Source organism: Notolepis coatsorum, assembly GCF_963971535.1.
Source record: "Notolepis coatsorum genome assembly, chromosome: 4".
Classification (NCBI taxonomy): domain Eukaryota; kingdom Metazoa; phylum Chordata; class Actinopteri; order Aulopiformes; family Paralepididae; genus Notolepis; species Notolepis coatsorum.
In genome coordinates, this window is record NC_140168.1 from 91,094,717 (window position 1) to 91,121,445 (window position 26,729).

At 44.3% G+C, this 26,729-nt stretch overlaps 1 protein-coding gene across 1 annotated transcript in view; it reads right to left on the minus strand.

Annotated features, from left to right (window-relative positions):
* wipf3 (WAS/WASL interacting protein family member 3) overlaps positions 1-26,729 on the minus strand; it is a 50,751-nt gene extending 24,022 nt beyond the window's left edge. Inside the window, exons 1-3 of the mRNA XM_084312705.1 lie at positions 26,501-26,729; positions 19,607-19,695; positions 14,663-14,801 (exon numbers count right to left, since the gene is read on the minus strand). Of these exons, the coding sequence (XP_084168831.1) occupies positions 14,663-14,801; positions 19,607-19,678 (211 nt within the window). The 5' untranslated portion in view covers positions 19,679-19,695; positions 26,501-26,729. The remainder of the gene's footprint in view (positions 1-14,662; positions 14,802-19,606; positions 19,696-26,500) is intronic.

The following is a 26,729-nucleotide window of genomic DNA, read 5'->3' on the forward strand; positions in this document are numbered from 1 at the left end:
TTAAAGCCTATCGAGATATGGGTTAGAGCGGACGCGAGGCCCGACAGATGTACCCCCTGAGGACCCGTAAGCCCACATCAAGGGGTTTGGGAGCCCTGTCACCCCATCCTTCCTAATGAAGGGGGGGCGCAGTCAACTCCACCAGAGTGCGAGCAAGGAGGAACTAGAACCCCTTGAACACACAGCACAGGTGGAACCACGTGTGACCTAACACACTGTGGCCCATACCCACACACTCCTGCTACCCTACCAACGGACGGGAAGCAGGAAAGGCCACAGACCCCAGAACCGCCTGGGAGACAGAACCCCCGGTCATGTCCATGAGGTAAAACCTTACAAAGGGGCCCAGGGAGGATCATGAAGCTGCAGCACAGATGTCCTCCACCGAGGCCCCACCCAGCAGAGCGGCAGAGGCAGCCACCCCACGAGTGGAGTGCGCCCTGACGCCCCCAGGGGGATCCAGCCCGGCCAACGTGTAGCAGAGGGCAATGCCCTCGCACAACCAATGGGACAGGCGTTGTTCGATAGTGCCTTACCGGCCTGAGAACCACCGTAACAGACAAAAAGCTGATCGGTGACCCCGAGGTCCTGAGTACGGCTGAGGTAATTCCCAAGCACGGACCGGACATGACAGGTGAAGGCCCGCATCTAACTCACTAGCGTGAGGAGGCGGATGAAAACGCCTGAACCACAATATCCCTGGAGCGGAAGAACTCCCGATATTTACAGGCACGAAGGCAGGATTAGGCCGCAGAGTGACACCGCAATCGGAACAAAAGACAGGCACTCTGGTCGTACCGAGAGAGCACAAAGCACACCCACTCGTTCAGCGGAGGTGACGGCCAGCAAGAACGCAGTCTTGAACGACAGCTGTTCCAACGACGCTTGCTCAAGAGGCTCAAACGGGGCCAAGGACAACCGACGAGGACCAATTGAAAATCCCAACTCGGAGCCAAAGAGCGTTGCACCGGCTTAACGCGTCGAGCACCAAGCAGGAAACGCTTCACAAGAGGGTGGCTGAACAAGACATCCCCCTCAAATCCCTCATGATAGGAGGATATAGCTGCTGCATATACCCTCCCCGTCGAAGCCGACAGTCTATCAAGGAGAGACTGGAGGTAACTAAGGACAGCATCCAGGGGGCAGGAGACCTTTTAGGGTCCCGGCCCCCCGCCTTACACCACACTTGGAACATACGCCATCTGCCCGCGTAAAGGGCGACAGTGGAGGGAGCATGCGCATTCCGGATGGTATCAACCACAGAAGGGTCCATCCTCTCCAAACTACCAGTAGCCGGATCAGGACCGGGAACCACACAGCTGCGCCCCGGTCCGGCGCCATCAGGATCAAGAACCTGCGCTCCTCAACGTACCCGTCCCAACAACTGACCTAACAGATGTATGGGGAAGAATCCCAGGCGGCACGGCATCGGTCCCAGACCTGCCTGGCTATGTCCGGACGTAATCCCCACCCGTCAGGATGAGGACCGCCCCGCGACAGTACACCTGTACCCACATTCACCCTGCCGGGGATGTGGGGAGCCCTCAGGCCGCGCAGATGGAGGACGCCCATAGCCAGCCGCCTGCCGCCTGGTGCAGACGGGGGGAGCGTACTCCTCCCTGTCTGTCGATATACGACACTGACATCGTATTGTCCGTCCTGATCAACACCGTTTGAGGACCAGAAGGACCGCTTTCAATACCAACACATTGAACGTAGCGCAGACCGGGCAGCATGGTTTGCCAGCTGCCCCCTACTGCGTTGGCCCGACGCGTCACCAGCGAGGGAGGCGTCGGTGAAAAACGTGACGTGAGACAGCGCCGTAACCGTCCTAGGACGGAACCTCCCGAGCGTGTTGATTGAGATGAACGAGAATTCATCGAGACTAACCCAGTACACAGGAGCTCGAAAGAGACAAACTCCATCCCAGTTGCCCCATGAAAACGCTGTTTCAATGAATGAGCAACCAAGGCGCGCAAGCCCACACGTGATTCCACACAGAAGCACCCAGGGCCAGCACTATGTACACGTCGAGACCCAAAACATATCAATGGTAATTCTAACAAGAACCCAGATAACGTTCCCTCCAAGCCGCCTGGGAGAGCGGCAGGAAGCCGGCCAAGAGACACAGATATGGGTCCCATATGACGCGTCTGAGGGAAAACACCCCTGTCAACCCTGCTCTGTATAAAAGAGAGACAGGGAACCCCCAGAGAGACTTCCCACATGAGTAACAATTTGAAAAGATATATGTAACATTGGTCATGTAACGTGACCAAAAGCTCAAGACATATGCAACAGAGCGCAGAGCAGAAAACGTTTGTTTAAGTTCACACGCACCGCAAAACCCATCTTGACAACAACAGAGGTCCACAACATGGAGCCTGAAAAGAACTCACGGAAGTCTCACAACCAATAGAAACGCGCCCAGTGACGTACTCTATGGCGGGGGAATTCCGTGACCCACCTGGCCAAAAAAGGCATGGGACCAGGGAACTCCCTCCCCCCCTCTCCCTACCCTGTGACGCGCTGACCAAACAGTGCAACAGGAAGCCCGAAGGACAGGAGGCTCAACCCCCTGACCAATCAGAAAAAAAGGGGGAGGGAGGTTTATCAGTTCACCCCCTCATGACCCCACACCCCGGATACGATGAAAAACAACCAGCAGCGATGATACCCGCGTAGCCAGCATGCTACATGAAAAGCGTATATCCACAAGGATAAGCTAAACCAATGCACGCCAGCCACAGACGATAACTCATTTGTGAACGGGTTTTATATAAAAGGCTTTAGGCTCATGTGCGAAACATGTCACCCGTGTTTTACGTCTAAGAAAATAACACATACGTTTAAGAGAGGGTCAAGACCTCGGTACAAGCTACATATACGAGCACTTCTGTAGGCTAACACTCTAACCAAGTTGTGGACTCGATGCCATGTTTCCAATGTAACAGAATACACACAACCCCCTCAGATAAAACGGTAAAATGTACCACTATAAGAAGAACACAGTCTTCTTCATGATGAGGGAAGACAAGTCTTTCGACCGAGTGCTAGCCACAGGCCTTGCCAAGCACACATATATATAGCGACCAGAACGATTTATAAGAAAACTGTCCTACTCACTTAAACAACACACAACCCCACAGCTAGGTGAGGGTTTATACACCATATCCCCAATATATAACAGTGAATAAAAACAGTTTGTAACAAAAAACAGTCCCTCACCAGGAGGGACCTTTTATTTAGTAACAAAATTATATGTTGGGGCGGGGAAGGGAACAGGGGTAAACAGGGGAGAGTCACTAGCGGCGCCTGCCGCGTGCAGCACGGTGCTTGCCCCCACGGGGAGCCGGCCCGGAGGGACACGTCGATCCCTACCGTCACCTCCGGGCGTTGTGCGGCTGGCTGCGGCGGACGAGGCACTCCCTCCACTCCTGGCCTTCTTGGACGAAGGCCCTGCAGCGGCGGTGGCAACGGTCGCGGGCCTCTGCCGGCGTTGTTTCCGTCGGCCATCACCGGTGGCATCGGGTCGGGGGAAATGGGGTTGGAGCACAGCGCGCTCCTCCTCCATCTCTCTGCAGGCAGCCGTCATCTGCTGCATGGCCGACCCGAAGAGCCCAGCATCGGAGAGGGGGGCCGTGAGCAGGAGAACCCTCTTCTGTTCCGGCACCCGCACCTGCTCCAGCCAAAGGTGGCGCTGGGACAGAGTGGCCAGGGCGCACCCCTTCCCGGCGGCTATCGCCTGCAGCTGGGTAAGGTGCAGGATGGCTCCAGCCGCCTGGGCGTGAAGGTACTGTTGATGGTCGTCAAATACCGACCCGCCCGCCATCATCCCCGACATGTAGCGTGCTAGCTGCGCGATGTTGGACGTCGCAGCTAGGCTCTGAGTCGCGGTGATGTACGCCTGGTCACTCCAGTTAGCCATCTGCCTAGCCGATTTCCCTTGGGGAACCGGCTTCCGCAACGGCTCCCACACCACTTCGGGACAAAGAATGGATGTCATCGGGCTATCAAGCCGAGGCACCCCGTCCTTTAGTCCCTGTACCAAACCCGCTACCACGCCATTAGCGGCTGCGGCGGCCGCCATGAGCTCGGGGAACAAGGCACGCAACTCCCCTTGCGCACCTCCCTCCACGTCGCCCGCGTCCCTCACGTACGAGAGGCTGCCATGTTGGGCGCCACCATCCGACGCGGCAGATAGCTGGGCATCCTGTCTCAGGGTCGGAGGTTCTAACCCAACACCGGAGAACAAGGGACCCCAAGGAGACGCAACACTCCCTGCCACACCCCGAGGGGGAGAATGATCAAACAAGAGCGCTCTCGCCCCCTCCATGTGATCCTCAGTTTCCATCTCACTGTACAACTGTTCAAGCAACACTGTACATTGCAATATTGACAAGACCATACTTGGTCATTTTTACTGTACATTGGAGGGGGTTGTGTTAGGACATTTACAGGGGCCAGTTTCGAATTGCAGTCTCCCGTAGGTGTTTTTTGAGAGTGTTTTTGAAAGTGGGTAGTGATTCACATTCCTTTACAGCTTTGGGTAGTACGTTCCACATTGATGTGACATAATTGCGAAACGTGTTTAGTCCCTTGTTTGAGCCGAATCTGGGTTTAACATGATTTGTGGAGCTCCCTCTGGTGTTGTGATCGTGGTATTCACTGACCTTTGGGAAGTATTTTGACATGTACATGGGTACCTTGGTCGTGTAGTGTATCTTGTAGACCAGGCCCATTGCAAGTTGCTGTACTCTGTCGTCTACTCTAAGCCATCCTAGGTTGTCAAAGTGGGCAGGGGTGAGGTGGGTTCTAGGAGTAAGGTCAAGCAGTAGTCTGACCAGTTTGTTTTGAGATGTTTGTAATTTTGTTTTTAGCGCCTTTGAGGTGCTTTGGTACCATGTGCATAAATTAGGAACAGTAGCGGAGTAGTAGGAGTAGTGACTGTAACTGTTGTTCAGTAGTAAGAGTAGTGACTGTAACTGTTGAGCAGTAGTAAGAGTAGTGACTGTGTAACTGTTGTTCAGTAGTAAGAGTAGTGACTGTAACTGTTGTTCAGTAGTAAGAGTAGTGACTGTAACTGTTGAGCAGTAGTAAGAGTAGTGACTGTAACTGTTGTTCAGTAGTAAGAGTAGTGACTGTGTAACTGTTGTTCAGTAGTAAGAGTAGTGACTAACTGTTGAGCAGTAGTAAGAGTAGTGACTGTGTAACTGTTGTTCAGTAGTAAGAGTAGTGACTGTGTAACTGTTGTTCAGTAGTAAGAGTAGTGGCTGTAACTGTTGAGCAGTAGTAAGAGTAGTGACTGTGTAACTGTTGTTCAGTAGTAAGAGTAGTGACTGTGTAACTGTTGTTCAGTAGTAAGAGTAGTGACTGTGTAACTGTTCAGTAGTAGTAAGAGTAGTGACTGTGTAACTGTTGTTCAGTACTAAGAGTAGTGTCTAACTGTTGAGCAGTAGTAAGAGTAGTGACTGTAACTGTTGAGCAGTAGTAAGAGTAGTGACTGTAACTGTTGTTCAGTAGTAAGAGTAGTGACTAACTGTTGAGCAGTAGTAAGAGTAGTGACTGTGTAACTGTTGTTCAGTAGTAAGAGTAGTGACTAACTGTTGAGCAGTAGTAAGAGTAGTGACTGTAACTGTTGAGTAGTAGTAAGAGTAGTGACTGTGTAACTGTTGTTCAGTAGTAAGAGTAGTGACTGTGTAACTGTTGTTCAGTAGTAAGAGTAGTGACTGTAACTGTTGAGCAGTAGTAAGAGTAGTGACTGTGTAACTGTTGAGCAGTAGTAAGAGTAGTGACTGTAACTGTTGTTCAGTAGTAAGAGTAGTGACTGTAACTGTTGTTCAGTAGTAAGAGTAGTGACTGTAACTGTTGAGCAGTAGTAAGAGTAGTGACTGTGTAACTGTTGTTCAGTAGTAAGAGTAGTGACTGTGTAACTGTTGTTCAGTAGTAAGAGTAGTGACTGTAACTGTTGAGCAGTAGTAAGAGTAGTGACTGTGTAACTGTTGAGCAGTAAGAGTAGTGACTGTAACTGTTGAGCAGTAGTAAGAGTAGTGACTGTGTAACTGTTGAGCAGTAAGAGTAGTGACTGTAACTGTTCAGTAGTAAGAGTAGTGACTGTGTAACTGTTCAGTAGTAAGAGTAGTGACTGTGTAACTGTTGAGCAGTAGTAAGAGTAGTGACTGTAACTGTTGTTCAGTAGTAAGAGTAGTGACTGTGTAACTGTTGTTCAGTAGTAAGAGTAGTGACTGTGTAACTGTTGTTCAGTAGTAAGAGTAGTGACTGTAACTGTTGTTCAGTAGTAAGAGTAGTGACTGTGTAACTGTTGTTCAGTAGTAAGAGTAGTGACTGTAACTGTTGTTCAGTAGTAAGAGTAGTGACTAACTGTTGTTCAGTAGTAAGAGTAGTGACTGTAACTGTTGTTCAGTAGTAAGAGTAGTGACGGTGTAACTGTTGTTCAGTAGTAAGAGTAGTGACTGTGTAACTGTTGTTCAGTAGTAAGAGTAGTGACTGTAACTGTTGTTCAGTAGTAAGAGTAGTGACTGTGTAACTGTTCAGTAGTAAGAGTAGTGACTGTAACTGTTGAGCAGTAGTAAGAGTAGTGACTGTGTAACTGTTGTTCAGTAGTAAGAGTAGTGACTGTAACTGTTGAGCAGTAGTAAGAGTAGTGACTGTGTAACTGTTCAGTAGTAAGAGTAGTGACTGTAACTGTTGAGCAGTAGTAAGAGTAGTGACTGTGTAACTGTTCAGTAGTAAGAGTAGTGACTGTAACTGTTGTTCAGTAGTAAGAGTAGTGACTGTGTAACTGTTGTTCAGTAGTAAGAGTAGTGACTGTGTAACTGTTGTTCAGTAGTAAGAGTAGTGACTGTAACTGTTGTTCAGTAGTAAGAGTAGTGACTGTGTAACTGTTGAGCAGTAGTAAGAGTAGTGACTGTAACTGTTGAGCAGTAGTAAGAGTAGTGACTGTGTAACTGTTGAGCAGTAGTAAGAGTAGTGACTGTGTAACTGTTGAGCAGTAGTAAGAGTAGTGACTGTAACTGTTGAGCAGTAGTAAGAGTAGTGACTGTGTAACTGTTGTTCAGTAGTAAGAGTAGTGACTGTGTAACTGTTGAGAAGTAGTAAGAGTAGTGACTGGGTAACTGTTGTTCAGTAGTAAGAGTAGTGACTGTAACTGTTGTTCAGTAGTAAGAGTAGTGACTGTGTAACTGTTCAGTAGTAAGAGTAGTGACTGTGTAACTGTTGAGCAGTAGTAAGAGTAGTGACTGTGTAACTGTTGTTCAGTAGTAAGAGTAGTGACTGTGTAACTGTTGAGCAGTAGTAAGAGTAGTGACTGTGTAACTGTTCAGTAGTAAGAGTAGTGACTGTGTAACTGTTGTTCAGTAGTAAGAGTAGTGACTGTGTAACTGTTGTTCAGTAGTAAGAGTAGTGACTGTAACTGTTGTTCAGTAGTAAGAGTAGTGACTGTGTAACTGTTCAGTAGTAAGAGTAGTGACTGTAACTGTTGAGCAGTAGTAAGAGTAGTGACTGTAACTGTTAAGTAGTAAGAGTAGTGACTGTGTAACTGTTGTTCAGTAGTAAGAGTAGTGACTGTAACTGTTGTTCAGTAGTAAGAGTAGTGACTGTGTAACTGTTCAGTAGTAAGAGTAGTGACTGTAACTGTTGAGCAGTAGTAAGAGTAGTGACTGTAACTGTTGAGCAGTAGTAAGAGTAGTGACTGTAACTGTTGTTCAGTAGTAAGAGTAGTGACTGTGTAACTGTTGTTCAGTAGTAAGAGTAGTGACTGTGTAACTGTTGTTCAGTAGTAAGAGTAGTGACTGTAACTGTTGTTCAGTAGTAAGAGTAGTGACTGTGTAACTGTTGAGCAGTAGTAAGAGTAGTGACTGTGTAACTGTTGTTCAGTAGTAAGAGTAGTGACTGTGTAACTGTTCAGTAGTAAGAGTAGTGACTGTGTAACTGTTGTTCAGTAGTAAGAGTAGTGACTGTAACTGTTGAGCAGTAGTAAGAGTAGTGACTGTGTAACTGTTGTTCAGTAGTAAGAGTAGTGACTAACTGTTGAGCAGTAGTAAGAGTAGTGACTGTAACTGTTGAGCAGTAGTAAGAGTAGTGACTGTAACTGTTGTTCAGTAGTAAGAGTAGTGACTGTGTAACTGTTGTTCAGTAGTAAGAGTAGTGACTGTGTAACTGTTCAGTAGTAAGAGTAGTGACTGTGTAACTGTTGTTCAGTAGTAAGAGTAGTGACTGTAACTGTTGAGCAGTAGTAAGAGTAGTGACTGTGTAACTGTTGTTCAGTAGTAAGAGTAGTGACTAACTGTTGAGCAGTAGTAAGAGTAGTGACTGTAACTGTTGAGCAGTAGTAAGAGTAGTGACTGTAACTGTTGTTCAGTAGTAAGAGTAGTGACTGTGTAACTGTTGAGCAGTAGTAAGAGTAGTGACTGTGTAACTGTTGAGCAGTAGTAAGAGTAGTGACTGTGTAACTGTTCAGTAGTAAGAGTAGTGACTGTGTAACTGTTGAGCAGTAGTAAGAGTAGTGACTGTAACTGTTGAGCAGTAGTAAGAGTAGTGACTGTGTAACTGTTGAGCAGTAGTAAGAGTAGTGACTGTGTAACTGTTCAGTAGTAAGAGTAGTGACTGTGTAACTGTTGTTCAGTAGTAAGAGTAGTGACTGTAACTGTTGAGTAGTAAGAGTAGTGACTGTGTAACTGTTGTTCAGTAGTAAGAGTAGTGACTGTGTAACTGTTCAGTAGTAAGAGTATTGACTGTGTAACTGTTGTTCAGTAGTAAGAGTAGTGACTGTAACTGTTGAGCAGTAGTAAGAGTAGTGACTGTGTAACTGTTCAGTAGTAAGAGTAGTGACTGTGTAACTGTTGAGCAGTAGTAAGAGTAGTGACGGTGTAACTGTTGAGCAGTAGTAAGAGTAGTGACTGTGTAACTGTTCAGTAGTAAGAGTAGTGACTGTAACTGTTGAGCAGTAGTAAGAGTAGTGACTGTGTAACTGTTGTTCAGTAGTAAGAGTAGTGACTAACTGTTGTTCAGTAGTAAGAGTAGTGTCTGTGTAACTGTTGAGCAGTAGTAAGAGTAGTGACTGTGTAACTGTTGTTCAGTAGTAAGAGTAGTGACAGTGTAACTGTTGTTCAGTAGTAAGAGTAGTGTCTGTGTAACTGTTGAGCAGTAGTAAGAGTAGTGACTGTGTAACTGTTGTTCAGTAGTAAGAGTAGTGACAGTGTAACTGTTGAGCAGTAGTAAGAGTAGTGACTAACTGTTGAGCAGTAGTAAGAGTAGTGACTGTGTAACTGTTGTTCAGTAGTAAGAGTAGTGACTGTAACTGTTGAGCAGTAGTAAGAGTAGTGACTGTGTAACTGTTGAGCAGTAGTAAGAGTAGTGACTGTGTAACTGTTGAGCAGTAGTAAGAGTAGTGACTGTGTAACTGTTGTTCAGTAGTAAGAGTAGTGACTGTGTAACTGTTGAGCAGTAGTAAGAGTAGTGACTGTGTAACTGTTGAGCAGTAGTAAGAGTAGTGACTGTAACTGTTGTTCAGTAGTAAGAGTAGTGACTGTGTAACTGTTGAGAAGTAGTAAGAGTAGTGACTGTAACTGTTGAGCAGTAAGAGTAGTGACTGTGTAACTGTTGTTCAGTAGTAAGAGTAGTGACTGTAACTGTTGTTCAGTAGTAAGAGTAGTGACTGTGTAACTGTTCAGTAGTAAGAGTAGTGACTGTAACTGTTGAGCAGTAGTAAGAGTAGTGACTGTAACTGTTGTTCAGTAGTAAGAGTAGTGTCTGTGTAACTGTTGAGCAGTAGTAAGAGTAGTGACTGTGTAACTGTTGTTCAGTAGTAAGAGTAGTGACAGTGTAACTGTTGAGCAGTAGTAAGAGTAGTGACTAACTGTTGAGCAGTAGTAAGAGTAGTGACTGTGTAACTGTTGTTCAGTAGTAAGAGTAGTGACTGTAACTGTTGAGCAGTAGTAAGAGTAGTGACTGTGTAACTGTTGAGCAGTAGTAAGAGTAGTGACTGTGTAACTGTTGAGCAGTAGTAAGAGTAGTGACTGTGTAACTGTTGTTCAGTAGTAAGAGTAGTGACTGTGTAACTGTTGAGCAGTAGTAAGAGTAGTGACTGTGTAACTGTTGAGCAGTAGTAAGAGTAGTGACTGTAACTGTTGTTCAGTAGTAAGAGTAGTGACTGTGTAACTGTTGAGAAGTAGTAAGAGTAGTGACTGTAACTGTTGAGCAGTAAGAGTAGTGACTGTGTAACTGTTGTTCAGTAGTAAGAGTAGTGACTGTAACTGTTGTTCAGTAGTAAGAGTAGTGACTGTGTAACTGTTCAGTAGTAAGAGTAGTGACTGTAACTGTTGAGCAGTAGTAAGAGTAGTGACTGTAACTGTTGTTCAGTAGTAAGAGTAGTGTCTGTGTAACTGTTGAGCAGTAGTAAGAGTAGTGACTGTGTAACTGTTGTTCAGTAGTAAGAGTAGTGACAGTGTAACTGTTGAGCAGTAGTAAGAGTAGTGACTAACTGTTGAGCAGTAGTAAGAGTAGTGACTGTGTAACTGTTGTTCAGTAGTAAGAGTAGTGACTGTAACTGTTGAGCAGTAGTAAGAGTAGTGACTGTGTAACTGTTGAGCAGTAGTAAGAGTAGTGACTGTGTAACTGTTGAGCAGTAGTAAGAGTAGTGACTGTGTAACTGTTGTTCAGTAGTAAGAGTAGTGACTGTGTAACTGTTGAGCAGTAGTAAGAGTAGTGACTGTGTAACTGTTGAGCAGTAGTAAGAGTAGTGACTGTGTAACTGTTGTTCAGTAGTAAGAGTAGTGACTGTAACTGTTGTTCAGTAGTAAGAGTAGTGACTGTAACTGTTGTTCAGTAGTAAGAGTAGTGACTGTGTAACTGTTGAGAAGTAGTAAGAGTAGTGACTGTAACTGTTGAGCAGTAGTAAGAGTAGTGACTGTGTAACTGTTGAGCAGTAGTAAGAGTAGTGACTGTGTAACTGTTGAGCAGTAGTAAGAGTAGTGACTGTAACTGTTGTTCAGTAGTAAGAGTAGTGACTGTAACTGTTGTTCAGTAGTAAGAGTAGTGACTAACTGTTGAGCAGTAGTAAGAGTAGTGACTGTGTAACTGTTGAGCAGTAGTAAGAGTAGTGACTGTGTAACTGTTGAGCAGTAGTAAGAGTAGTGACTGTGTAACTGTTGAGCAGTAGTAAGAGTAGTGACTGTAACTGTTGTTCAGTAGTAAGAGTAGTGACTGTAACTGTTGAGAAGTAGTAAGAGTAGTGACTGTGTAACTGTTGAGCAGTAGTAAGAGTAGTGACTGTAACTGTTGTTCAGTAGTAAGAGTAGTGACTGTAACTGTTGAGAAGTAGTAAGAGTAGTGACATTCAGACATGCCTAACTTAGTACGTGTGACCCAGAATGCTGTGCTAGAGGGTAGCTGCACGCTCCATGTTTAATATACCAACATAATACTTGCCTAAAAAATGTACTATATGACATCAATTCCACCTTGATCCTACAATGATTTCATATCGATCCGGCCGTATGTAGTATCCAAAACGAATGGCGATCAAAGCATAAAAAGACGTTCCCCCCCCCCTTCATGCATTCATGATGAAACATAATACCTATTATATACCTTTGAATTGGAAATACGCTTTTAGCAAAATGCACATATTGCTCCATAGTGCCGTTTTCAGGAATTAGCCAGGAATGATGGATTGTTAATGTCAAAATGGGAGACATTATTTTATAGTTATTACATGGCGTTTTCACATTCGCCGAAATGCTTGCTTGTGATTGGTCAATAGCCCCCCGACTGCGGTCATTATTTTTCAATAATGACCGCTGTTTTTTCAATAATGACCGCAGTGCGCAGCTGTTGGCAATCAAGCCCACTGACACACACTGTTTCAGTGCAATTAGACAGTGTTCTGCTGCCGGCGATGACAGGGGGCGGAGCGACGAGCGGAGCCAGAACACAGCGGAGCCAGAAGGCTGCCCGCGATAATAATAATCACTTTATTTGGGCTGACAGAGCCACAGAACTGCGATTTGTCAAATGAATTAGGTATATTGTTAGTAAGTTAGCCATGTAATAAGCGGGATAATGTATAGCCTACTCGGTCATTGTCGCAAAATAATTGACCTTCACTACGTTTAAAACACCTCGGCGCTGTAGGCGGTTAGGTGGCCGAGCGGAGATTGCGTTCGTCACCAACCCCGGAGCTGAGCTGGATTTGCCTGTTCGAATCCAGCTCACAGCTCCGGGGTTGTCACCAGCTTGGCTGGCCGTCTGCACTGATACAATTGGCTGTATCAGAGGGTGGGAGAAGCTGGCGGGGTGGGTCCGGGTCGTTGTAAACAGCGACTCCTACAGTTCGGTCGGGGCGCCTGCTAAGCGCGGATTGGACGTGAGGGGGATAGTGTGGTCCTCCCACACGCTATGCCCTCTCAATGAGAATCCGCGCTGCCAGGTGAAAAGAAGCGGTGATTGGCTGGACGTGTGTCGGAGGAAGCACGTGGTAGCCTCCACTCTCCCAGATGATCTGACTGTGGGGGGTAAGTGCGCAGCGACCAGGAAGGGACTGGGAATTGGCATACGACTAACATTGGGATGGGAGAAAATCGGCGGAAAATGGAGGGGGAAAAATACCAAAAAAAAAAAAAAAAAAACCTCGGCGCGGCGCCTCTGTATTTTAAACTCTGTGTCGGTCAATTATTTTGCGACAATGACCTCGTAGCCATACATTACTTACATATTTGCTAGGGGGATTGGGTTTTCCTCATTGAGTGCTTATCCTTATCATTAGGCCTCAAGTATCTTGTGTTTTATTATAAATATGGGGATTGGGTTTTGGGTGGTGGGTGGTCTGGAGGGTGGTCTTCCTGGGTTCTGGGCGGAGTGAAGCCTGGTCTGGCTCTTGAGGGTGGTCTTCCTAGGTTTTGGGTCACCACCCTCCTCTCTTCCCTCTTCTCCGTCCTCAGAATAAACTGAGTAGCGTAGATGTGTGGCGAGGGGATTGGGTTTATTCATTGAGCGTTTATCCTCATCATTAGGGCAGAGGTACCTTGTGTTTTATTATAATTCAACTAGACCCTGGAGATCTCCATGACTTGGTTCATGTCAGGAACAATGTTTCTTCTATACGGTGAAAGACTTAACCCTCCAGTCACCCTATGCCGCAATTCTCAGCAAATAGCCTTTTATTGACGTGTGTGTGTGTGGATAGTGTTGGCTATATTTTATGTATATGCCAGGAAAGTAGCTCAGTCTCACATCTTTGACTCACATTCCAATAATACATGTTTGTTCTTTTTCAAAAATCACTATTAAGCGAACTGCATAAATCTATTACACATTTCACCCTAAGGTTAGGGTGAGGGTTAGGGTTAGGGTTAGAGTTAGGGTTAGGGTAACCCTAACCCTTTTTTGTTGTGTCTTGAGCAAATAACAAAAATGGTTAAAATCCTGAAAATGAATAAATATTCTATATGTATGGTGAGGACTGAAGTTAATAATGATATTCATGAAAAATATTTTGAACAATACATGGAAAAGGATATGTTTTTAGTTTTTACTGACATCGCGGTTTTCGGCAAAGGGCTAAAGGTGTGATTTTCTTAAAGGTTTACTGGAGGGTTAAGTCAGTGAACATCTTTCTGTGTTGGTGATTTTTCAAGCATTTCTATTGCGCATCACAATGTGCACATTTGCTTTGTCAATCCGGGGCCCTGCTGGCGGCACGGTGGTGTAGTGGTGAACACTGTCTCCCCCTAGTGGCACGGTGGTGTAGTGGTGAACACTGTCGCCTCACAGCTAGAAGGTCTTGGGTCGGAACTTTCCCCTAAAGGTTATTTACAAACCTATCCCTTACCTTTAACCAGTTTAAAGTTTCAAGTTTCTTTATTAGTTGTCATACAGAAGTACAGAATACTTTGATACAAAATGCTTCTTTCTGTTACGCTCCAGAGACTGTGCTAGACAAAAATAGATAAGTATAAAATAATAAGTATAAGTATAAGTAAATAAGTATAAATAAGTATAGCAAGTATAAACATGTAAAGTATTATATTTAGACTTGGTCCTCAAAATGAATGGAAGTGAATGAGGAGCCTGCCACCTGGGAGGACTGGAGGTGTTGACGGTGGACGACAGGGAGAGCAGTGGTCACTAGTTTACTTGTAGATGACTTCAGATGGAGGTAAGACTGCTGCTTTCTGCTGAAGTGAAATATCCCTTTAAGTACCTTACCTCAAACCTTTAAGTGGAGCACTATAGCCCTGAGCGAAATGAAGCAGCCTGTGAACTTATCTATGCCAGCAATGTAAACTATCCTCCTCACCTCCGTACTCCCCCACTCTCACTCTATCTTTCTCCCTCTCTCCTCACTATCTCTCCCCCCCTCCCCCCCCCCCCCTCCCTCATTGTGCCCCGTGAGAATGACTCACACACACAACACACACGCGGTCAGTGACAGCAACCACACGTGAGAGTCATTTCATTTACCAATTGCAGTGAGAATCGTGTGTGCGTGTGTGTGTGTGTGTGTGTGTGTGTGTGTGTGTGTGTGTGTGTGTGTGTGTGTGTGTGTGTGTGTGTGTGTGTGTGTGTGTGTGTGTGTGTGTGTGCGTGTGTGTGCGCGTGTGTGTGTGTGCACGCACCTGCATGTGTGTGTGTGTCGTCTTACCGTCCACGGCTGGGGCACTGCGGTCGTTGACCTGTGTGACCTTTTTGAGCCTGGCTCCTTTCTGGATGTCGGCCAACAGGGCATTCCTACCTCCTCCTGCTCCACCGCTGGACGACGGCTTAGGAGGCTCCAACCGAGACTGGCTCAGAGAGAGAGAGAGAGAGAGAGAGAGATGTACACATAAAACATATTGTGCTGTGTTTATACATCATTAAGTATATATAATAATAACATAATAATATATACAGTACTTACATTGATTGATTGATTGATTGATTGATTGATTGATTGATTGATTGATTGATTGAAAACTTTATGAACAGATGAATGGATACAACACAGTACGGCTCGATACTAACAACTGCTAAGGGGATGCAGACCAGGAAAATACTTTCGTCTTGTTTACATCAGGGTCCTCCATTTTCAATTCTTCAAGAGACATGCACATTGATATTCCAATATTAATTGGGATACTCAATTATTCCCTCCATGAGTTGGCACATGTGAAGACTATCCCGTTTACTGTAGTTTGGATCAGCTCTATACCAGGGCTTTATTAGATTGAGGGCCGCACAACGAAGAATTTTACTAAGGTCAAATTTTCGATATTGCTAAAATGGCAATCTAACGTACCTGCAATGATGACGTGATGATGACAGGGTAGACTATGAGAAACCTGAATATGATTGCTATGCTGATTGGGATCCATGGTAACACTCACAATACTCCATTAACTTATGTATACAGGCATACTGGTAATCAAGATATGAAAACACATTAACATTTGATCCCGTCTAGACCTTAACTACGACATTAGCTAGTATCCAGAATATTAATATGCATGTAAGTCTGGACGTAAGTCCCAATGCATTCAGTGTTTGGTCCAAAATGCGTTTTTTTTTTTGGATATTTTTTGCACAAATCTCTCCAATATTCAAAACATCTCTTTCCACATCACCATATGCAACTTCCAAGATTCCAAAATGCGTTTTGTAATGAAAGTTATGAAACTCTACATAGACCACCGCAACACTTCCGGTATTCTAAAATCATGGGAGAGAGAGCGGGGGGGGGGGGGGGGGGGGGAATAAATGAAGATGAGAGCCTTGACATTAAGTGGTTGTAGCTACGGCTGTGGGGGCGCTGGAGACGTGATCCAATAGACTTTTATACGCCTGAGTCTCCTGAACACGGAGAGACCAATCCCAAGTCGATCGGCACTTTCTCTGCCGAGCTATAGTCACTTTTCCGCACCCACTCCGCATGCACAGATTGCCCACGGAGTCTCTCTGGATTGTCCAGAGATCTACTGTAGGTTTATCAATCTGCGGGTGCAGAGTTGGGGAGTAGGTGCGAAAAGTGACTATAGCTCGGCCGAGAAAGTGCAGATCGTCTTGGGATTGCTCTCTCCGTGTTCAGGAGACTCAGGCGTATAAAAGTCTATTGGATCATGTCTCCAGCACCCCCACAGCCGTAGCTACAACCACTGAGGGCTAGATCCACAAAGAATGGATTGCACGGTGCTAATTGCACCCTTACTTACAATTCATTATGAATTGAAAATGGGGGACCCTGATGTAAACAAGACAAAAGTCTTTCTCTGGTCTGCATCCCCTTGACAATTGTGTGTATTGAGCCGTACTGTATTGTACCCATTCTGCAATCCAGGCACGCAGGAACTATAAAACGGCAGGGGGTGCTGGGGGGTCGCCAGATGCGGATTTTTTGCGGTCAGGCCACTGAACTTAGAAGCAGGCCAGGCCAGTGTTTCTATTTGCACCAGCGCAATAGTTAGATAACCTAGGTGGGGAACAACCAGGAGATCACTGCAACTCACACAAGTTGGAGAACTATCTCTCTCTTGCTCTCACACACACACAAAGGGAGCCGCATGTGATTGGTGGAGGCGGGATCCTTACGAAAAACTGCTAATCATTGACACATGCTAGCCTGTAATAATCCCCCCCAGAAAAATGTACTTTGCATTTGATATATTGCAAATATATGCCATCACACACACTGGCATTTAAAGGGTTAGAATTATAAAATGAATATGTGGTGTTATGATCAGGGCTGAAGTTGAATAAAATATTGTATTTATCAATTACAAAAAACTGAAAATCCATAAAAATCTGTGTTGTTGCTAATCATACATATGCTAGTCTGTTTTTTAACAATAAGTTGTGATGCCATCACAAACACTGGCATTTAAAGGGTACAAATAAAAAAAAATGCCTCCACCAGAATGCAGGAAATTAAGTCTTTGTAACAAAGAAAATCCTGGTGGGGGACCCCCTGCTTAAAAAGTGGCCTGACTGGGGCTATATTTCCTGGCCTGAATGATTTCCCCAGTCCGGCCCTGGTTAAAAGCCTCCAATGCTTATTAGTGTGTGTGCGTTTGAACGTTTGCATGTTTCAACCATACATTTCCATTTAAAATATTTTTTTTTTTACCTCCTATAATAGTGGGGGTCGCGGCTCTCTGACACCGTTTTTTTTGGGTCGCGGCCTGAAAAGTTTGGGAACCCCTGGTCTAGCCTGTACCCCCCAGACATGTTGCTGGCCCCGTCAAAACAGTATCCTATCAGCCTCTCCATGGGCAGGTCGAGGCGTAAAAGTATTTTATACACAAAAACAGCGTCTCGGCTGTTGTGTCTGGGCCGGGCATTGTAAAAACCCCAAAAGAAGTTCTGAGCTTCCAAGTTGTCATCGGCTAACTGTATATTACACGAGAATTGTTCTTTTCCAGTGAGTGACATCAGTGGTTCCGTCAGCGCTCAAGCCAAAGATTGGGCTTTTGGATGCTTTGCCTCTAATTTGTCGCTGAATATCATGGGCAAGCAGCTGTAAGATTTCGTTTTGGATGTTGTTGGACATCCAGTTGTCTCTCTTTTGGAGCCAATTCTTCAACTCGGGATCAGACTCGGTGCGCACTCTTTCCATCATGAGCTGCCATAACACCCCATCCCTATTTGCATCACCCCTCAGTGGAAGCCCCTGGCGCCCGAGGGGGGTTATAGGGGAACAGACTCAGTTAACTCTTCAATACCTGATGCTGAGGCTGAACCTGTCGTCTCTGTCTCTCTCTGACGTTCATCAGATTTAGTGGGACTGTCACTGGGACCGGCGGGACGTTTCGAAAATAAATCTGATATTTTTCTTTTCTGCGAGTGAGACATTCTGTGCTAGCAAAGTCTGACTACTAGCTCAAATCGACTGACTGCGCAAGCACTGTATCACAGTAGCTCAGTGGTTCGTGGCGCGTGGGAAGGGCGGGAGACGGGAGGTGAATACAATTAGTTGTTTCACCTGTCATTCAATCAGTCTGTGACAGTCTGTCATCACTCGAAAATCTACTCGGTTTTACACGTATGATTGTGTACATACAGTAGTGTAATGAATGAATGAAAACTTTATTTAACAGATTGGAGAATGGCTACAATACAGTACGGCTCAATACACACAATATTAAAATGGTGACGTGCTTTGAGCAAGATAAACTTATAATATACAGTGTTACAGTTATACAGTTACAGTATATACAAATATATAAATACTGTCATACATTTTTTTTTTTTTTTTTTTTTTTTTTTTGCAATAATTGAGAGGGGGTGCTGCAGCACCCCCCGCACCCCCCCTTCCCGCGTCCCTGCTGCAAAATGTTCAATCAATCAGTCTATAGACGGTTTTGGCTGGATTGCGTTGTTTGAACCCCAGTGTATCATCAGCTATTATATTTAGCAAACACTGTAACAGGGAACGTTATTGTTGCTCAAGTCGAAGCCGCCTATACGCAGTATGCATGTTGCATGTCTTAAGACATAACTTCGATGGATGACAAAGGCATTCTCTACATAGATCATGTACTAACTAGAGGCTACTATGTGCTCAGCCCTGTACTATGTTCTTGTGACTCACACAACGTTCGCCACAACAAGGCCGTTCACTTAGAACGAGAACACTGTAGACTGAGGCCCGCTGCTGCTGGAACGCAACACCACACTGTAGAGGCCCGCTGCTGCTGGAACGCAACACCACACTGTAGAGGCCCGCTGCTGCTGGAACGAGAACACCACACTGTAGAGGCCCGCTGCTGCTGGAACGCAACACCACACTGTAGAAGCCCGCTGCTGCTGGAACGAGAACACCACACTGTAGAGGCCCGCTGCTGCTGGAACGCAACACCACACTGTAGAGGCCCGCTGCTGCTGGAACGAGAACACCACACTGTAGAGGCCCGCTGCTGCTGGAACGCAACACCACACTGTAGAGGCCCGCTGTCTGCTGGAACGAGAACACTGTAGAGGCCCGCTGCTGCTGGAACGCAACACCACACTGTGGAGGCCCGCTGCTGCTGGAACGCAACACCACACTGTAGAGGCCCGCTGCTGCTGGAACGCAACACCACACTGTAGAGGCCCGCTGCTGCTGGAACGCAACACCACACTGTAGAGGGAGGCCCGCTGCTGCTGGAACGCAACACCACACTGTAGAGGCCCGCTGCTGCTGGAACGCAACACCACACTGCCTACCAGCCGAGTCTGCTGTCTGCTGGCCGCGCGTGTGTGCGTGTGTGTGTGTGTGTGTGTGTGTGTGTGTGTGTGTGCGTGTGTGTGTGTGTGTGTGTGTGTGTGTGTGTGTGTGTGTGTGTGTGTGTGTGTGTGTGTGTGTGTGTGTGTAACCGTACCTCTAATCAATAATGCAAAATGACCTCCAGGAGTCCAGGTGTTTGGTTGACGGAGAGAACGGCGTGTGAGAGAGGGACTGTGTTTACAATTGCATGAGAATATATGTGTGTGTGTGTGTGTGTGTGTGTGCGTGTGTGTGTGTGTGTGTGTGTGTGTGCGTGCGTGCGTGCGTGCGTGTGTGTGCGTGTGTGTAATTAATGTGCAACAACAACATATAAGTATAATACCGTTCAGTTGTATTCCAACACAGCCTTACCTGTGGGGGGGCGGCGCAGGGTGGGGGAGGGGGAGGGGGTGCAGGGGGAGGCGGAGGGGGAGGCACTGGCATGGCTACACCTCAGGTACCTGCAGGAAACAAGACCCACCTTGTTAGAAACAGGCTCGCTGTTTGTTCGCTTGTTGGATTCTCATCTTTGTGTTTTTCTACCAACGGGGGAATTTCTTCAGGAATGCATTATAGTCTCTGCTGCTGGATGAACATTAATAATAATAATAATAATAATAATAATAATAATAATAATAATAATAATAATAATAATAATAATAATAATAATAATAATAATAATAATAATAATAATAATAATAATAATAATAATAATAATAATAATAATAATAATAATAATAATAATAATAATAATAATAATAATAATAATAATAATAATAATAATAATAATAATAATAATATTAAACTTTATTTGTATTATAGCACCTTTCATACAGAAACTGCAGCTCAAAGTGCTTCACAACATTTGATTTGTTTGATTCGGTTTAAAAAAATTGAATAAAAAGAGTAAGATAGAATAGACAGGGTAAAATAGTGCAATAGTTCAGTGCAATAAAATAGTAGAATAGAATAGACATAAAATGAACACATAAAGTGCAGACATATAAAATCTGTTTTTTTTTTACAGTGCAATAAAATACATTACATACAATACAAAAACATGGAGGAAACACTGAACCAGAGATGACAACTTCAAACCCCCTCTCCTACATCGTCCCATGACAGAAGCGACTACTGTGGAAAGAGGGTCAATTTCGGTGACCCCCCCCCCCTCCTCCTCCTCCCCTGAACAGGAAGAGCTTTCACCACCACTGGACGGTGCAAAACAGGAAACAGCGAACGCTCCTTCCTCTCTCTCTCTGGGGGAAATCGGAGACCCACAATGCCCGGCGACCGGGCCCCGAGATCGGGAACAATGGTGTGTGTTGTCCAAGAAGTACTGGTCCTCTCTCACCCTCTCAAACCTTCCCCTGACCTTAGAGCCTTCGCCGCCATTATGTGTCCGTTGCTGCTAACTCTTAAGGAACACACTACGCTGGGAACGTGGGAACGTGGGAACGTTGCTTAATCAGATATCTGTTGATTATTATTCAATTAAGTGTGACGTAACAGTGTGGTAAGTATATTGACGGGGCAGAAGAATAAGATAAGATAAGATATTCCTTCATGGATTCCCTTGGAGAAATGCGGGCGTCATAGCAGCATGGGGGAGGGGAGGTAGCTACAGGTATGGGCATGGTAATAGTAGAAAGACATAAATATAGGCAATAACATTATAATACAAATTCAAATAAACAGTGTAAACAATATAATTAACTCTAATTAATAAGAATATGGGGAAATAAACAGTGTAATCAAAGGTGCAGATGAGGGCCTGTATAAGTAAGACGCTTTCTGTGGTCGCAGGTATTAGGTTCCTCAGTATCAACAAACACCTTTGCTATTTTACCTCCCAGTTGATGACGTCCAAATCATACCTGGTTACCTGCCTGGTTTTTTCGTTAATGACCAGACACAGATGGACCACATCTTAGTGATGTGTGTAGATGATAGCGGCAGAAAATAGAAAGTAATCACAAGAGAGAGACGTGGGAATGTAATGTCCAGTGCCCTACTGTAGATTAGTGCTTCTCAACCTGATGTTTGACCCCCTAAGACAAGAGGAATGCCTTTTCGTGACCCCCCCCCTCTTAGCTCTAAATGGACAGGGACCTATAGCTTAATTGCCAACAACACTAATAAATTACAGGCCAGAAAGAACCTTGCAATCATCAGCTGCTGGACTATACTAGAGGCTCCCGGAAACAGTCAAAAGAGGATCGGTGATGCAGCCTTTATCAACTACGCCCCCCCAAAACTATATGGAACAAACTACCCAAAAACATCAGTGAAGCCAACTCGCTAGATATCTTCAAACGATCTCTTTGCTCAGGCATTTAAATGAAACATCAGGGATATCCTGACACAAATTGGATTTTACCTGCCTATTTGAATCAAACCACACTTTTTTACTCGTCTATTCTATTTTATAATTTGTATTACTGAATGAAACAGAGAGGCCTATTGGTATGTTATGCTCGCTTATGCCTGTATTTTTTTTTTTACTGCTGTGAAGCACTTTCTGTATGAAAAGGGCTATACAATTAAAGTTTATTATTATTAGGCTATTTCACTTGATTTGATAATTGTCGGAGGGCTTTAGACACAAAATATCCCTTTTTTATTGAGTGAGTAAGGGTCTGAATACAATACAATCTATATTTCAACATGTTTTTAGATGATGCTCCTCTCGAGAATGTCGATGAATATAAGTACCTGGGTCTTTGGCTTGATTCTCAACTCACCTTCAAGTCACATATTAATGCTGTGATAAAGAAAACAAATTGTAGCCTGAGAATATTGTATCGTTCTATTAACTGTTTTACAGTTTTTCTCTTCAAGTTAGGAAAATAATCATTATACAGCTGGTACTTCCAATAGTGGACTACGCAGACATAGTCTATCAGAACACCACACTAACAAATCTCCGTCCTTTAAATGTCACCTATAATAGTGTTTGCAGGTTTATATTGAGGTGCCCTTATAGAACCCATCACTGCCTTATGTGAGTTGTTAAACTGGCTTTCTCCCCAATTCAGAAGACATTTTCATTGGTTGCTTTTTGTTTACAAATGTATTTACTTTAATTATCCCCCCTATCTAAAGCAGTTCTTAACACCATATAGTTCAACTTATAATTTAAGACACACAGATCATCCTTTCTTTACTATACCTCAAACTAGGGCTGGGCGATATGGCCTCTAATGCCCCGTTTAGACGGAAACGCTAGCAGGTGAATCCGCAAAAATATTTTTTCGGATGTGCCTTTCGTTTATACGGAAACAGCGTTTTTACGGGGTGAAACCGCAAAAAAGTGAGACTACCTTCCAGGGTGGAATTCCTAGAAACGCGAAACCTTTGCGCTCTCGTCTAAACTGTCAAACCGTATAAATCTGTTAAAACGATGACGAAAGGGTTGTCACGGCTCTGGTCGCGCGTACTGCTTACGTCACAGGTAGCAGGTATGCGCCAGTAGCCGAGAAGTAAACAAAGCAAGTATGTCTGACTATATCAACGGAGATCACTTGAAGGCTACATTGGCAGTACTTTTAAATACACAAGAATCTGTCCCGCGGCTATCTATCACAACTATTATGACTGGACCCACTGTCTGTGAGTGACTCTGCTTTGGTCCAATCACATTCCCCACCCACACTCTGCGAATCAGAGGCAGAGTAGGGCGGGTCTTCACAGCACGTCATGTGACATATGCGCCAATCGTGTGACAGCAGGGCTCAAGTTGTCTCGAGTTGTTACAGCCTCGTCTAGACGGAGAATTCCACCCCAAAACGCTCGTCTAAACGCAAAATTAAAAGTGAAACCGCAAGACGACTTTTGCGGTTTCTGTTCAGACTTCCATCCCAAAACGCTTGTCTAAACGTAGCCTAAATGATATCACGATATTCTTTTGGCTCTATCACGATACACGATAGGTGCTAGGGCTGGACTTCTGGACTTGAACCTTGTGTTGCACTGTATCCATGTCCCCAACCACCGCACTTTCACAGTCTTATTGTTGTCTCACTGTTCTGTCCTGTCTTGCACTTTACTTAAAATTATTTATTTACTGTTGTATTGTTCTTAATTGTGAAAAAAGTATGCACTGTAATGTCAAAACACGTTCCATTTTTTACCTGTATGAAATGGCGAATAAAGTAATCTGAATCTGAATATCGCAATATTTTGACATTTCCTCTAAAGCACTTAAAAATGCTTGATTTAACCGGATACGGTCACGCAAATATGATGATTATAATAGTCCCTGCAACATATGTCTGCATTAAACCATGAAGATGCTTTCAAAAATAATTAAATTAAAAGTTTCAACAAATGTAAAAGAGTAGTCTACTGACACACTAATACAGAATTTTTTTTATTAACGTCCAAGACAATTTAGATAAAAAACTCTTTGGTGCCTAAGACTTTTGCACAGTACTGTGTTTTCTATCCACTTTAGCTAAAAATACACACACGCACACATATATACTGTATGGATGAGGGTTTGTGCAAAAAATCACGATGTCCACGATACGTTTAAAAAGTGTATTGTTAATTAACTGTACCCGATATTTATTTAATATCGTCATATTGCCCACCCCTACCTCGAACCACCAAAGATATTGGTCGACTTGCCTTTAAATATAAAGCACCAGCTGATTGGAACAAACTGCCTATAGTTCACTTAGATCTCTCACTTCTTACCGGTTATTCAAGATATCTTTGTTCACTCATCTACAGACCACTTGCACCTGTTATTGATTTACTGTATTAGGGCTTACATGTTGTTTACAGATCAAATTATAATTTTGTATGTGTTTTATAAGGGAACATATATATATATTGGTGATCCTCTTGGGAGGAATCAGTGTGGATTGTGGGGGTGAGCTTGGGAGAGCGTCTGTCAGTGTATACGTGTATTCCTTGTCCTGTGTTTTGTTTTGTTATGTATTGTATTGTATGTTTTGTATCCTATGTTAAGGACCCCCTCGAAAACGAGATAGCATATCTCAAGGGGTTTATCCTTCTAATAAATTTCAAATGTTACATAATCGTAATTTCTTGAAGAAATCAATTACATGATTTGATCCTGTTTGAGTTGCTCATCCACAAGTACATTTACATTTTACATTTTGTAATTTAGCTGACACTTTTATCCAAAGCGACTTACAAGTTCTGAAATATAGTTCAGTCAAATATATAGTTGTCATCACAGGTAATATTCCTTATTTCACAAGAAAAAAAACATCTGTACGGTTATAAACATGTAAGGTTATAAACATGAGGATGTATTTGCATATATTTTCGCGACCCCCTGTGAGCTCACAACCTGAGATCCAATGTCTTAGATCAGTGGTTCTCAACCTAGATTATTTTCGGGGATCACGAAAACGTCTGCAAAATACATTTTAATATTTACAATCTTATTTAGATACTTTCTTCTGGAGAAATAAGGAATAAATTAAGTCTAAAATTCTTCCCCCAATTACTAATCAAGTTAAAGCTGGTAGTTTTTTTTAGAAGAAATGATTACCTCTACAACAACCAATTAATTACAGATGCTTGAATATTGTCCAAAACCTTGACACAAATCCGAAAGAAATCACCATTTGAAACAAAGTGAACCAACATGGTTTAGGCTTCTCTGCATGGTACAGATGGTGAGAAGGTATAGGTGCACCACAGCAAAAAAGATTATTTATAGTTTCAAAACAGTGTTCCAGGGATCCCGTTTTTTCTCTTGTAACACTTGTATTCAATACTAGTACAAATATATTGTACTTTATTTGGACTTTTCAAAATACCTGGTGCACCGTTAAATAGCACGAAAAGGGAAAGTACATCCTTTATTGTCAAAGGTCTATTGACCATATTCACACTGTGGCCATTTTGCTCTTATGTTATGCTCCGAACGGGATTCCTTTCCACCCTGTTCCAACATGGGACACCTCAGGTGAACTGTAGTCTGACCTTATCATCACCACCTGATTCTAACTCATAAACTCACCATGTTGTTAGCAACTTGGCTGAACTGAACCAAGAGACTTGGCAATCACTAGACCTCCACCCACGTTTATGACATAATAATACATTCTTGAGAATCTGTATTCCATGAGAGGGAAAAGAGAAAGGAGTTTGTTTACGTGTCTGTTGACTTTCAGTAATCTGGGGAATTTGTGGCCTATGTGCCTCAGTGTCCTAATGACATAGCTCTTTGAGCATTTGGAAAAGCGCTATATAAATCTGATGTATTGTGTAATAAGCAGCATATCTTTTTACATGATAAAGTATTGTTAAAACTGTGTGTGCGTGTGTGTGTGTGTGTGTGTGTGTGTGTGTGTGTGTGTGTGTGTGTGTGTGTGTGTGTGTGTGTGTGTGTGTGTGTGTGTGTGTGTGTGTGTGGTGTGTGTCCTGCATGCAAGTGGCAGACTGTCCTATATCTTCATATTATGTGTCAAGCTAGCGTCAGTGGTGGTCAGACCCAAATGAACAGTTGGTTGTGAACAGGTGTGGAGCCGCTCTGACTCTTTAATTAAACGCACCTCTCACAACAATCTCCTCTGTGTTGGCGTGTGTGTGTGTGTGTGTGTGTGTGTGTGTGTGTGTGTGTGTGTGTGTGTGTGTGTGTGTGTGTGTGTGTGTGCGTGTGTGTGTGTGTGTGTGTGTGTGTGTGAGGGGGGGGGGGGGGGGGGTATAGTACTCCCTGTTCTTTTCCCAAGGGGGGCCAAGCCCCGCACAGCACAGCAGCTGACAAGGCCAGCAGCGACTACCAGTTTCTGCTGCCTTCTTGCACTCAAACTTGAACTCAACATCATTCATAAAAAGTTGCATTTGCGGGTGAAAACACACAACAAAGCCGTCGAATCGTCTTATTTACCTGTTATGGTCTAATACATTAAACCGTTTCCCCCTAAAGCGGAGGCAGTCGTGAGCTGCGCAGTTTGACAAAAACAAAACAAAACTGTGAAGAATAACAAGATGACAAAAACGGTTTCATAAGTTCCCCGTCTGCCCCCCAGCCAGAGAGCCAGGTGCACATGAATAGGCGACGCGGTGCCTTGTGTGTGTGTTACTCAGGCAGCAACATATGGATTCGTTAAAAATACTACTTATTACCACGTCCGTCTGTTGTGTTTATAAACATTTGCAGGACACATTCACGCACATTATAAGACCGGCAAAAAATAAAGTACACCGGCAAAAAATGTAAGCCCGCAATCTGCTACAAGTAACATATACATTATGGCCCGTTATCTAAATGAGGCTTACCTTATTCTAGCAGAATTGCACCTGTGCGCCTGGGAGCGTCAGTGCGCGGCTGGACACACTGTGGCCCATGCGCGCCTCGGAGTCCAAACTGTTATTTTTAGTCCAACACAGAGGACACTCTGCTGCGAGATTGTGGGACAGCAATGTTGACATGTGTTTAGTGAGTCAATAACTAGACCTGGAGGAGCTATACGACAGCATGGGGAGAATTTCTGCGGGCAAAATGTGT